Raw genomic sequence first — 13,965 nt, 5'->3', positions numbered from 1 at the left:
CCGCTCATCAATTGTTTCTACAGATACAGTGAAAATCCGCTGTAAGTCCCTACAAGCCTCGCGTTTTCTGTTCCCTGGAACTATCCGCACAACCGCGAGGTATATCCCGTGAGGGGCCATGAAGCTCGAGAGCCGCTGCCGCCGAGGAGTGTAACATAACACGGTCGGGTATATCGGTGTGAAACCAGAAGACCACTACTAATCCAATAACACAACTTCTTTGCTTTTCATTACTTTTTTAGAGGTCATTTACCAACATATTCGTGGCATTTTTTTTATGAAAATGATACAAAATTTGATATACCCAGTTAGCCAAATGCCGTTTCAAGCAAGTGAAATGTGTGCTCCATACATTGCGAGCAAAACATTTATGCATTTGGTACCAAACCCTGCTTGAAGCAGAATTTGGTCCTTATTTGGTATGATTTTGTCACCAAAGTTTGTCGACAAATTCCTAGTCAAATGCGGAAACAGATGGATTGCAAACTCAATGCAAATTCTCTAGCTAAAATTGTATGCGAAATTGGAGCCAAACTTTGGTTTTGATCAGCCTTCGTTATAGAGGGCAGGTCCGTCGCACTAAGAACGAACGTAACCTTGTCCTAACAGTAAATATCGGGAAAAATTTAAGTAAATCTTCCTGTAGGGTGGAAAAAGGTATTTTATTTAAGTTTCGATGCATAATAAAGATAAAGTGATGCGTAAACATCACAATGTGCTGTGAAAGACAAAGCGCCGTGTTGTGGAAGGCGAAGAACGTACGTGCGAGAGAGAGAGAGAGAGAGAGAGAGAGAGAGAGAGAGAGAGAGAGCAGAGCGCCAAGAGTGTGCGTGCGAGAGAGAGAGAGAGAGAGAGAGAGAGAGAGAAAGAGAGAAAGAGAGTGTGCAAGAGAGAGAGAGAGAGAAGAGCGCCAAGAGTGTTCGTGCGAGACAGAGAGAGCACGAGGAGTGTGCGAGAGAGAGAGAAAAGATCGCGAAGAGTGTGTGTGCGAGAGGAAGTGGATTCGAAGAAGACGATTGAAAGAAGGATATGGAAAGGGATGACGGAATATTTTTAATGTGTGTAAAGAAATGGCATTTCTTTAATTCAAATTTTACCGCACTTCGCGCGTTGTAGAGCATAGGGACGGGTGGAAAGAGATAGAGGAGAGAGATAGAAGACTACGCGATAGAGCACGTGTTCATAAAGTAGGAGAGTTAGAAAAGTGTAAATAATGAAGTCAGATATAGAATAAACTTTAATTGTCGTTTCTTTGTTTACAGGTAAGATTGTACATAGTGTAGATAATTGTTGTAACCTAGCATAATAAATAAAGGATAAAACTTTGTTTACAGGGAAACAAATTCTTGTTTATTGTGAAAATCCTGTTCAATAGATAATTGTCTTATAAAACGACAATTGTTAGTTAAATAAAGGAAAATGGACAGGCTCCCATTCGAATTTGCCGTAGTAGCATCAAGTGACAATAAAACAAATGTATTAGCCATAACCTCTATAACTACAGAGGAGGGAAAGTGCTTTGCAATGCCAGAAGAATATAGAACAATAAACAACCATAAGGAAATTATGAAGACAACTAACTATGCTAAAATAAAAAATAACTTAAAAAGAAGACACCAGACCAGAAAAATATGGATAAAATTAGAAGGAGAACTAAAAAATACATACGTAGATGAAGAGGAAAACATACAATTCTGTGATCAATATTTAGAAGAGATAGTTATGGAGCAACCTGCAGGGGGAAAAGACAACCTACAACAAATCCTGGAAAAATTTGTAATGCTCGGCGGTGCGGGAGAATCGTGCCGGCTCAGTCGGTCGTCCGGGTTCCTGAGCCGCGAATGAGTGAGGCGTGTTTCGGCTGGGTAAACTGTATATTTCCGTATTGTCTACGGTGACGGTACGTTTGCACTATGTTACGCTTACGGGATACGGCTTATAGACTACGGCGACGGTTATGCTATGCTTACGGGCTACGGCTTATAGACTACGGTACATCCGCGGTTATGCTATGCTTACGGGCTACGGCTTATAGACTACGGTGGCGGTTATGCTATGCTTACGGGCTACGGCTTATAGACTACGGTACATCCGCGGTTATGCTATGCTTACGGGCTACGGCTTATAGACTACGGTGGCGGTACGGCGGACGCGCCGGTCGGTCGGGTGCACCGGTGGGAGCGCCGGGCATCGGGAGGGCACTTGCCGAGGACGGGAGTGGGGGACGGCGGCGTCGCGACACCCCGGGGCCTCAACGGCCTGCGCTAGGGTTCGTGCCTAGATACCTTTGCGTCCGGTGCTCCTGTTAACACTCCGCGCACCGGACAGAGTGGGAGGGTCGCCGTTCTCGCACTCCGTAAACGGAGGGTTGGCGGGGAGCGGGCCATGCGCAACGGGAGCGGCACTCGCCGCGGTCACCGTTGGACCCGTTGGCGGAGAGAGAGGGAGAAGGCGCAGTCTCGAGGTTGGAGCGTGCTGGTCGTTCATGTATTCCACTAATCGACTCGTGTGGCTCGTCACCCGGACTGATTTTCCCCGTTCCCGGTGGCGGTACTTATCCCCGTGGCCGATCATCTTTACTCGCGAGAGCGGCCCGTCGCGGCGTTGGCCCTCTCGCGGTCGCGGTCCGTACTGGCGCGGCGCGCCTACGGTGTGATCGGCCACGGCGGTCTCCGCCGGCACGCGGCCAGGGGAAGGCTCGCGTCGAGGGCAGGATCGTTACAAATTAATAGAAACCACAGAAAAAAAAGACGGTCAACAAAACTTAAAAAATATTGCAGAGAAATATTATAGAAAAATTCACAAGCAAGAACCCAAATGCAAAGCAATGGATGGAAAATCTTGAAAAACAATGTACACGATTTAATATAACAAAAGATGAAACAAAGATAGAGGTACTAAGATTATTTTTAGAGAAATCCTATTTCGATTTGTACAGCTCGATGGCCACGAAATTGACAGTGAATTCTGAATGGAAAGAGTGGAAAGGAAAATTCTTAGAAACATTTGCGAACAGAGGATGGAATATGGTCACATATGCTTTTGCATTCAGATATAAAGAAGGACCATTACTTGGTTATGCAATGAAAAAAGAGAAACTTATTTTAGATATAAACAAACCTATAGACCCCAAAACATTGATTGATCTTATTGCAACAGGTCTACCCGAATTTATCTTAAATAAAATAGACAGAGATAAACTCAACGATAGCACAGATCTGTTCCACGAAATTAGAAAATACGAAGGTATGATATACAAAAGAAACTGTAACGCGACGAGGAACAATAAAGCGTCAAGACCCCTCGTCACCCCCCCCCCCCCCCGATGTAACAGAAGAATTGCGCCGAGGCAGCGTGGCCGGCGGTTGAGGGTCTCTTCATACTTGCCGGGACCGGAGGGTTTTACGTACGGACTATAGGTCCAAATGCCGTGTTGCCGATATTCTGTCGAAGCTCGGGCGCCTTCGTTCCGGCCATTGGACTATTCCCAGAGACCGCCGTTGTCCGGCGGCTGAGCAAGCGGCTGATCATTACCAGATGGCCTTTCGAGACCGCGTTGACAGTTCCCTGCTGTGCTTGGCACAATAAAAAAAGGTTTCTCGGGGCTCTACAGCTCCATAGGTAAACTATCGGTATCTCTCCTCTAGAACATTATGGAAATAGGAATCGTTCCTGCCTCTTCGTGAAACAGCATCACACATCCTTATATATTAACGTAAATTATACATATATTGTAAAAACGAGAATAGTTGTTTTTTTTATAGGAAGTATTCACGTTAGGAAGGGGATCATGCCTTGTGAAATCGATCATTTTTGGGGGACTATGTCTCGACTTTTGATGACATTGAAATGTGTTGTGTTCCAAGTGAAACTGGAAGCAATCCGAAACAATACACCCAAAAGTGTCCGCTATCGTGTGTAATGACTCAATCACATGATAACTTGTAGAATAAGAAGAATTAATTCCACATACATTGCATCGTTTTGTCTTACGACACGAAAAAATGTATATGGAAAACTTCTGAATTCTTGTCCATAATGACCTCAAAATGATTAGATGGAAGGTTCCCTGGCAGGAATGCGATGGCGTATCTATATCTTGTCCAATGAGACGAGACAGTAGACGTAAACATAGGCGCTCGAGAGCGACAGAGTTGAAGTTACCCTTACAAGACAATTAGCAAAGGACGCACGCTGGGTGCTTCACTGCCTCGGTCTCGTTGGTCAGAGCATAGGTACGAATGCGTGGCCGATTGGATCAGAGTGCAAGGGACAGGCCTCGTTTCACACATACTTTCGGCTATAGTCGAGATATTGGCTACAGCGGTCACATATACTATGTAGCGTGTGACGTCGAGCCAAGATACTGGGTCTGCGGGCGCGGCGGAGAAGAGCATAGGCAGATCTAACGATAGACTCCCCAAAAATGGTGGCACTGAAAGAATGGCGACATTAAAATGGTTTTTTTTGGTTGCGTCGTAAGACCTTACGTACGACGCGACAAGCACGCGACCAAGGCCAGGTATAAAAATCCCTGTGCGATACTCTCGACTTGATTTTGCCGAGAGTGTGGGAGTTTGAATGGAAGTATGAAATGAGATGGAGTAAATGATAACGGGAGTGAATGCAGGAGATGGAAAGAATGTGATTGCCGGATTTACAATAAATAACTGTATTTATCCTCCGAGAGTTACAAGAATTTGTCGCAATAAAAATGTAAGAAGAATGAATAAAGAATGAATTAACGATATTACTTATGATTGATTATACGAATCAGCTGATGTTTGCACGTGCGCGATAGAAAGAAAAGGAGAGAGGGTTGCGGTCGCTCTCTCCCTCTTTTATACCCGCGATCTTTCTCGACGTTTCTTCGCGTGTTGTCGCTTCCGGGTGAGCGTTCGCGATCTTTCCCGAACGTTCGCGAGCGGGCCACGACCAATCATGCGAGTGTTCGCGTGTCGCGCAATTTCCGTTTGTCGCTGAGTGGCTGGTGCCCGGCGATGTGCGTCGCGTGATTGGTGTGGTCGCGCGAGTCCTGCGCGCCGCGTGTTGTTCGCGCGCGCCAGTTTTCGAACATCCCGCCCGCCTCGACTTGTCGATTTTCTCCCGCGTGCATTAACCGAACGGGGTGCATCAGTGCCGAACGTGTCCGTACGCGTACTTCTCGCGTGGTTTTTGGTGTATCTCGGTGGTGTTGTGAACTTTGTCGCGTTGTGTAAACAAGCTGTACCGCCGATGCTCATTCACACGTGGCGTCGCGTACTACGCCGTACTACGCCGTGTTTTGTCAATGGATGATGCGCGTGGCATGTGCGCGGTGTGCCTGCATCGACGTGTCCATTGATTACTGCGCGTCGATCGGGAGAACAACTAGTTTCGCGACTGGTCTCACTAATTCGGTATTCGCGGTGATTAATTTCGCGACCCGAACCTTCCCGTCGGCTCCGGGGTACGTTTCCGACACGCGCGCGAGTGGCCATTGCGTGGGTGCTGTGTTTTCCCCTGAGATCAAGCAGAGGCAGCCCGGTACGACGTTCTCCTTCGTTTCTCGCCATTTTGGTCGTGCGGTGAGTTCTTGGAGATATTCTCGCTGCCATCTCGCCCAGAATTCATCTCGGATTTTTGACAGCAGCTGCCACCGGGAGAGTCGGTGGTCCCTCGTATCCAGCAGCGATGGCTCCGGGAGTGCATTCAACGCCGTGCCTATGAGGAAATGCCCCGGCGTCAGTGCGGTCAGATCCGCGGGATCATCGGAAAGTGCAGTCAGTGGCCTTGAGTTGAGGCAGGCCTCCACCTGGGTGAGTAGCGTGCTCATCTCTTCGAAGGTGAGCCGAGCATCTCCTATGGTCCGCCGGAGGTGATGCTTGGTTGATTTCACCGCGGCTTCCCACAGGCCTCCAAAGTGCGGTGCAGCTGGTGGATTGAAATGCCATTGTGTCCTCAGGTCACTCATCTGGTCTCTGATCCTCCGGTTCTCTCGGCTGCTGGCAGTGAAAAGACGGCGTAATTCCCCGTCGGCGCCCTGGAAATTGATCCCGCAGTCGCTGTGCAGGTGTGCACAGATGCCACGTCGTGAGATGAACCTTCGGAAAGCGGCCAAAAAAGCCTCAGCTGAGTAATTGGATACGGCCTCTAAGTGCACGGCCTTGGTGACCATGCAGACAAAGACCGCCAGGAAGCCCTTATACGCCTTGTGACCCCGGCCCGGCGCAGTTCGCATCCAGATCGGCCCGGCGTAGTCAATCCCTGTGGCATGGAAGGGTCGAGCCGGTGTGACTCGATGTTGTGGAAGCTCTCCCATCAACTGAGGTGCTGGAGCGGCCCGCCACCGAGTGCACGTGACGCATCTATGTATGGCGGACTTGACGATGGAGCGTCCCCTCGGTACCCAGTATCGCTGCCGGATGGTGCCCAAGGTTGCCTGTACGCCGCCATGCAGTGTTTTCCTGTGAGCAGATTGAATTAAGAGTTGAGTGAACCGAGAGTCTGGGGAAAGAATGAGTGGATGCGCCTCGTCAGGGTGTATGGGTGCCTTGTTCAATCTGCCTCCGACTCTCATCAGGCCCTTGTGATCGAGCGTTGGATGCAGCGCAGCGAGGCTGCTTTTTCTTGGTACGCCGTGCCCTTTGGCCAGTCCGGCGAGTTCTACCCCATATTCGGTCCTCTGAACTTGGCGGATCCAATCCTCTTCTGCTTCCAGGATCTCATCCACGCTGAGGGCTGGTGGTAGCCCTTCCTGGCTTGTGCTGGCGTTGGCAGACTGCCCGGCTGAGGTGCCTTTTGATCTGCTGAGCCATCGCCGACACCATGCTGTGACGCGGAGCAGCCTGTTGTACGAGGAGAACCGTTCCAGGATGTCGTTGTCTCCCTTGATGTTGCTTCCTCTGGTGGTGGCTGCGACAACTGCTCTCCTTGCCTCTGGAAGCTGCTCGTGTTCCGTGGTTGTTGCCAGTGGGAGTTCGTCCTCTCGTCGCAGGAACTCCGGCCCTTCCCACCACAGGCTCCAACTGAGGAGTTGTGTCGGTGACATTCCCCGTGAGGCGCAGTCCGCTGGGTTGTCAACACCAGCCACGTGGTGCCACTGCGCTTCTGGAACCCTGCGCTGGATATCTGCAACTCGGTTAGCCACGTAGGTGTTCCACTTTGTGGGATGGGCTTGGATCCATCCTAGTGTTACCGTGGAGTCAGACCACAGGTGTACGGCGGTGTTCGCGAGCTGCAGTGTGGCAACCGTGTGTTGGATCGGGCGAGCGAGCAGGTGCGCTGCGCAGAGCTCGAGCCGTGGTAGTGACACCTGGTGCAGTGGTGCCACCCTGCTCTTGGCCGCCACTAGATTGACAGTCCATTGACCCTCTGCATTTTGTTCTCGCAGGTAGACGACTGCTCCGTATGCGCGTTCTGAGGCGTCGGCAAAACCGTGGAATTCCCTCCTTGTTGGGCTGGTGTCATGCAGCAGTCGCCGTGGTACCCTCACCTCTTCTAGCTGCTTCAGTTCGGCGCAGAAGCTCTCCCAGTCGTTCGCCAGTGCAGTCGGCAGCGGGTCGTCCCAACCAAGTGCCAACAACCACGTCGTTTGGATGGTTATTTTGGCTCGGACCACGACAGGGGTGAGCCATCCTAACGGATCAAACAGCTGGGCTGCTCTGGACACCACTCCTCGCTTGGTGACTGGTTGAGCATGGTCGTCTGCAATTACAAACTGGAAGCAATCGGAGCGTGGTGACCATTGGAGACCGAGTGTGGCGTGCGTGGAATCCGTCCACATTTTTGATTCTCCCTGGGCCTCCGGATCTGGTGTTGGCCGGGAGGACTCGTCCCGGTTTGGTTCCAGGGAAACCTGCAGGTCGGCCGCGTTGGTTGCCCACTTCTGCAACGGGAAGCCGCCAGCCATGCAGAGCTGCTGGAGCTGTGCTGCGGCTTCCTTCAAGGCGAGGATGGTGTCTGCACCCGTGAGGATGTCGTCGACATAGGAATCGTGGCGGAGTGCTTGCGCGCCGACTGGAAACCGTCCGCCTTCGTCGTCTGCCAGCTGTCGCAGCGTCTTCACCGCTAGGTAGGGAGCACATGACAAACCGTAAGTGACTGTGTTGAGTTGATATTCACTCACGTGTTTCGCGGCGCTGTCCCTCCACAGGATTCTCTGGTGATCCCGATCGTCTGGGTGTACTAGGATCTGCCTATACATCTTTGTGATATCGGCTGTGACGACGAATTGGTGCTTCCTCCACCTCAGAAGCGTGTCGGCGAGGAGTGGCAGAAGGTTTGGACCCACGTGGAGGCAGTCGTTGAGCGACAACTGCGCCGGCGAGGACCAGGAGCCGTTAAACACCACCCTCAACTTCGTCGTGGTGCTGGTCGGTTTCAGGACCCCATGGTGAGGTAAGTAGTGGGCTGCTTGTCCAGCTGGTGGTTCGCCGGCAGGCGACATGTGGCCCAACGTCTCGTATTCCCTCAGGAAGTCGCCGTAGAGCCTCCTGAAGTCCTCCTCCCTTTCGAAACGTTGCTCCATTCGTCGGAGCGCCCGCCATGCTGCTGTCCTGGACCCTGAAGAGATGACACCTGCTTTTCGAAAGGGGAGCCTCACCTGATAGCGACCTTCGGGCGTGCGTGAGTGGGTTGCTGCTTAGTGGTCCTCGCATTCCCGCTCCTCGGCTGTCAGGGTGGTGTGCGCGTCCTGCAGCTCCTCCTGCTCCCAAAACCTTCGCACCAGCGTACTCAGAGGCTCACCGACTATCGCCTGGTGCACTTGGGCGTGCAAGGAGGCGGTGGTGGTACCGGCCATCCCGGTGATGATCCATCCAAAGACGGTGAGTTGTCCTATAGGTTCGTCTGGAGCACCCTTTCTCACTCCTTCCAACACTATTGCAGGGTAGGCGTCGGCGCCCAGAAGGACTTCGATGGGCGGCGGCTTTGCCGGTAATGGGTCCGCCAGCTCCAGCCCCTGCAGGTGTTTCCAGGATCTTGGCTCTGCTATGCTGCTGTGAACATATCCGGTCAGCTTTGGGAGCAGGATCGCCGAGACCTTGATGGTGTCACCCCTGCTGGACGAGATGTCCAGGTTGATTCGACCCCGTGCTCGAGCAAGCTGCTGCCCTCCGACCCCGAAGATATCCACCAACGAGGTGGTTCTTGGGAGCTGCAATCGCTGCGCCAGTGCCTCAGTCATCATCGATACCTCCGAACCTTGGTCGATGAGGGCACGAACCACATGCCTTCGACCGAACTTGTCTGCCACTTGGACCATTGCTGTGGCGAGCAGCACCTTGCCCGCTGAGTTCCGGCAGTCCAGGGTAAGATGAGCTGTCTTGGACATTGATAGGCTGTCGCGATATGCATCGTGGAGTGACGAATGGTGTTTCTCTCCGCAGGTCATGCAGCTTTTGGTGGACGGGCAGGCTGCCAGGGTATGTTTTCCGAGGCAGTTGTAGCAAAGGTGAAGCTTCTCCACCTGCCCGCGTCGCTCTGCTGGGGGGAGTGCTTTGTACTCGGGACACTGCATCAGGTAATGTTCCTTGCTACACTTCGCGCACGTGGTCTTCTGCCCTTTCTGTGCATGGTGGGCTCTAACGCTCTTCGTCGTCCCCTTGCCAGCAGATTCTCCAAAGTTCTGGCGATGTTCTGAGCTTCTACCCTGACTGCGGCTAATTCCCAGGGCTGGCTTCACCGATGCTGCTTCCGGCGACGCCTCTAACTGCTGCCTCCGCTTCGTGAGGAAGTCTCTCAGTGTGTCGAAGGATGGCGGATCGTTGCTGCTGGTAACTCTTTCCTCCCATTTTTCCCGAGTCACTGGATCGAATAGACGCACCACTGAGTAGACAAACCAATCCTCAGATTTGTTGATTGGCCTTCCCAACCCGTCCAGGGTGTTCACCACTGATGAGATGCCCTGGTGAATGTTGGCGATCTCACGTGCGGAGCTCTCTCTCATCTTGGGGAGCGAGGCAAGTCGGTCGAGGCACGATCGCACGAGGATTCTCTTGTTCTCGTATTGTTCCTTGAGAATTGTCCACGCTCGGTTGTAATTCTCGTTTGTCGTTGCCAGGTCCTTCACGAGATCGGCGGCCGCGCCTCGAAGACTCACTTTCAGATAGTGCAGACGATCCACCTTACTGAGCTGGGGATTCCTGTCCACGATTGACGTGAACAAATCTTTGAAAGCTGGCCACTCAACGTATTCGCCGTGAAATTCTGGCAGCTGCATTCGCGGCAATGGTGCTGAACCAGCGCTCTCTCCTTCCTTGGTTTCACTCGCGCTGGAAGGAGCCTTCGCCCGGGATTGTGCACCTACCTCGCTGAACTGACGTGCGAGATCGAGCAGCCGACCCCTTTGCTCCATGTACGCTTCCTCCACCGCGTCTGCAAATTCCTGCTTCATGTAATCGGAGCCCTTGATCGTGTCCCGATGTCGAAGAGTCAGGACATCGTGATTCCGTTGGAACGCCGACCAGTAGTCCTCGAGACGTTGGAGCCTGGACTGGACGTCGCCCGCGGTCATCTTTGACTGCGCGATGGACTTCTTGAAATTCTCCGTTATGCGACTGATCTTCCTTCCCAGCTCACTCTGCTTGGCGAGCAGTTCCTCGACGGAGAGTTCCATTTTGCTTCGAGACTGAGTCGATGTATGGAGTTCTCACTTGTCGGAAGATGTTTCACCACTGCACTTCGCGGAGATTTATTTGTAAATCCGGCTCGAAGGACCAGAAATGTGCGATACTCTCGACTTGATTTTGCCGAGAGTGTGGGAGTTTGAATGGAAGTATGAAATGAGATGGAGTAAATGATAACGGGAGTGAATGCAGGAGATGGAAAGAATGTGATTGCCGGATTTACAATAAATAACTGTATTTATCCTCCGAGAGTTACAAGAATTTGTCGCAATAAAAATGTAAGAAGAATGAATAAAGAATGAATTAACGATATTACTTATGATTGATTATACGAATCAGCTGATGTTTGCACGTGCGCGATAGAAAGAAAAGGAGAGAGGGTCGCGGTCGCTCTCTCCCTCTTTTATACCCGCGATCTTTCTCGACGTTTCTTCGCGTGTTGTCGCTTCCGGGTGAGCGTTCGCGATCTTTCCCGAACGTTCGCGAGCGGGCCACGACCAATCATGCGAGTGTTCGCGTGTCGCGCAATTTCCGTTTGTCGCTGAGTGGCTGGTGCCCGGCGATGTGCGTCGCGTGATTGGTGTGGTCGCGCGAGTCCTGCGCGCCGCGTGTTGTTCGCGCGCGCCAGTTTTCGAACAATCCCTATCGACGACCTACCGACCATGGACGTCATAAATCAAAAATCCTTTCGATTGTACCCACCACTTTCGTAATTTTTAAGCCAGCCGAATGCAGCACATGCGGAACTTTGTACACCGTTAGCGTACTAAGATTTACAACTGTAGATACTTGCGAACCAAATGTTATACGTATATTTCCACTTTTCCAATTTTCCACTATTTCCACCAGCTTTCGAACACACCTTGCAACCAATGTGTTCAGGATTCAAGCTGTGGAATTCGGTGCCTATTGTCTAACTGGCGACCGCTATTTCATACGGTTTTTGTCGCGTATGTCAACACGCGGCAAGAGCGTGTGTCGCCGTTGCTCGACACCGCGTATTAACCGTTTCAATTCTCATTGGCCGAATTTCACAGCTTGAATCCTTCAAATTGAGACAAACAAGGATCGTCCGATGTGCGAGCTCCAATCACGGTGCTCCACATTCGACGGTCTTTGTTATTTAAGGCACCTGCGTATGCCTTCTCGCTCTCTTAACGTTCTGAAAGCTCATCAATCAAGGTATCGCTCTAACACGTTTTCTCGCCTGTCCGCTCTCGTCTCGCTAAGTAGAGATTCTCTCTCTCGCGCTTTGAGACTCTAGCGATTTCGCATCATTCGGTAGCAGTATTCTCGCGATCTCCCGCGCCGCGTTACGTGCACTCTGCTTCGCGTCAAGATTTCCGGCGTCCGCGTAGAAGATTTCCGTCTCGCGGCGGCACGCGTTCCGTGCCGCTCAAGATTTCCTCTTCGCGATCCGACGGCAGAAGTTGCACGTGCAAGATCTCCGTACGTTCGCGCGTTCTTTCTCGCGCTCTCGAGTGCCTCGCACCTCGTGCCTTGTACAAGCGAGTGAATAAAGTGCAATTTTCCCAAAGGACAAAGGTTTAATTCTCCCGTCTCTCCTTGCCTCCTCGCGCGCTCATTTCTGAGTGGTCCCGGACCCCCGGCGACTCCGACCTTCGGTCGACGCCAAACACGATGAATTCTATTCATTTTAAACTTGTTCTCCGGAGTTTTGACTTAAAATCACTTATAAAATATAAGATATAATTTAACTATGCTAAAATTGATTTGTGAAGCTGATTTTCATCGTTCCATCGTTAAATTATATTATAGTTTGAACCATTACTTCTTAACATTACAACTCAGATGAACAATATTCTTTTCTCTACTTCGAACATGGATTGTGTGCGGATGCTGTCGTGGCACCGGCGGCCGATGCCACGCGGCCTGTGCCAGGTGGCGGCCGCCGGTGCCAGGCAGCCGAAAACGAATGCCCAACGGCTTGCCCACCTCTCAGCCGATGCATAGGCATCCCCGGGGTGTAGGGGGGAGTAAACTGTTCGGGAGTTAGGTAGCAAACCCCCGCTGTGTGCGGGTCTTAGCTTTTGTTGCGAGCATCTCGAGCGCATTCTCAGGTTGCTTTTTATGGTTCCGGTGCGTATGGATTAGAAAATCGTGGTAGTATCCATACTAACGTTCGCCTCCGGCAAGTATGAAGAGACCCTAAATGGTCGCCCGGCAAGAGTGAGAGAGAGAAACAACCTCTCTCTATCTCCCGCGAAATATAATAAAAAGTGGCCGCGCAGCAAGAGCGAATAAATGGCCGCGCGGCAAGAAGACGGAAGAGCGAGAGAGAGAGAGAGAGAGAAACAACCTCTCTCTCTCTATCTCCCAGCGAAATATATCGCAACCTTCAAGGTCAAATCACATTGCAGAATACGGCTGCAACGATAATGAGATACTTCAGCGGAAATCCGAAATCTTGATGCAGCGATAAGAAACGCCATCCCAGTAACAGAAACCGCAAGGCGATACCTCGGCGGCGGCGGAGCGATCCCTCCAATAGCCCCGCAAGGGAATGACCCCCTCGCCCCTTGAGTTAGAAACCGGGATCCCCCCATCGCCCCGCAAGAGAATAACCCCCCTCGCCTATTGAGTTAGAACCGGTATAGACTACCTACTCGTTTCGCAGATAAAAAATGAAGAAAAGAAATCGAAAACTGTGAGAGCTAAAAGTGAAATTTCGAGAATCGATTCGAGAGCCGTGGATATTTCCTGTTCTCGGTTGCTGTGTATGCGGCGATCTAGCGAGAAGTTTTTTTTTTACGGTGATGACGGTGATGATGGCGACGCGCGAGCAGAACAAACGGTACGCGAGACTGAGCGCATGAATAACGTGTTTAGAGTTGATCTGTGTGCGAGCGACGAAGTGCGTGCGTTCCCGAAGAGGCGGAGATTGCGACTGTATTTAGTTTCTTTTTTTCTGTATATGTAACGTATCACAGACTTCACTTGGAACTGAACACCGTCGGAAGAGAGTTGCACGCATGTTGCGTCCCTCGTGTGTTCTCGTTAGCGCCATTTTAGTGTCTGCGTCGGAAACAATCGACGAACGACGGAGAGAGAAAACGGGGTCGTGCAAGACGTGGATAAAAGAAATAGTCGAAGGAGAAGACTAACGGAGACCGTAGTAGAGGAGGTTGGGCGCTAACGAGAGGACCAACGCGGTGCATCAAGACACCTCGAGATCGCGTCGATGGTAGTCGCAATTAGGGTCCTTTGGCTCCGACAGGCCTTCGGACAGGCCTTCCGACAATTTGTTCTCATTGTGTACTCTCTCGTTACCCAGTAGTACATAAATAATCACACACACATTCTCTCTCTCTCTCTCTCTCTCTCTCTCTTTCACTCT

At 51.3% G+C, this 13,965-nt stretch overlaps 2 protein-coding genes across 2 annotated transcripts; both read right to left on the bottom strand.

The window, feature by feature from the left end:
* Positions 1 to 5,344: 5,344 nt before the first annotated feature.
* On the bottom strand, positions 5,345 to 8,509 carry LOC143363397 (uncharacterized). The gene has a single exon (XM_076803994.1). It carries the CDS (start codon positions 8,507 to 8,509, stop codon positions 5,345 to 5,347), a length of 3,165 nt encoding a protein of 1,054 aa, XP_076660109.1.
* Positions 8,510 to 8,623: 114 nt separating this feature from the next.
* LOC143363396 (uncharacterized) lies at positions 8,624 to 10,597 on the bottom strand. The gene has a single exon (XM_076803993.1). The coding sequence runs from the start codon at positions 10,595 to 10,597 to the stop codon at positions 8,624 to 8,626; it is 1,974 nt and encodes a 657-aa protein (XP_076660108.1).
* Positions 10,598 to 13,965: the final 3,368 nt, after the last annotated feature.

The sequence above is a fragment of the Halictus rubicundus genome, unplaced genomic scaffold (genome assembly GCF_050948215.1).
Source record: "Halictus rubicundus isolate RS-2024b unplaced genomic scaffold, iyHalRubi1_principal scaffold0045, whole genome shotgun sequence".
NCBI lineage: Eukaryota > Metazoa > Arthropoda > Insecta > Hymenoptera > Halictidae > Halictus > Halictus rubicundus.
Note: the sequence above shows the minus strand (reverse complement) of the source record. Positions and strands in the feature narration are given on the sequence as shown.

Coding starts and splice junctions, on each gene's coding strand:
- LOC143363397 (XM_076803994.1), bottom strand. CDS start 8,509: ATGGAGCAACGTTTCGAAAGGGAGGAGGACTTCAGGAGGCTCTACGGC.
- LOC143363396 (XM_076803993.1), bottom strand. CDS start 10,597: ATGGAACTCTCCGTCGAGGAACTGCTCGCCAAGCAGAGTGAGCTGGGA.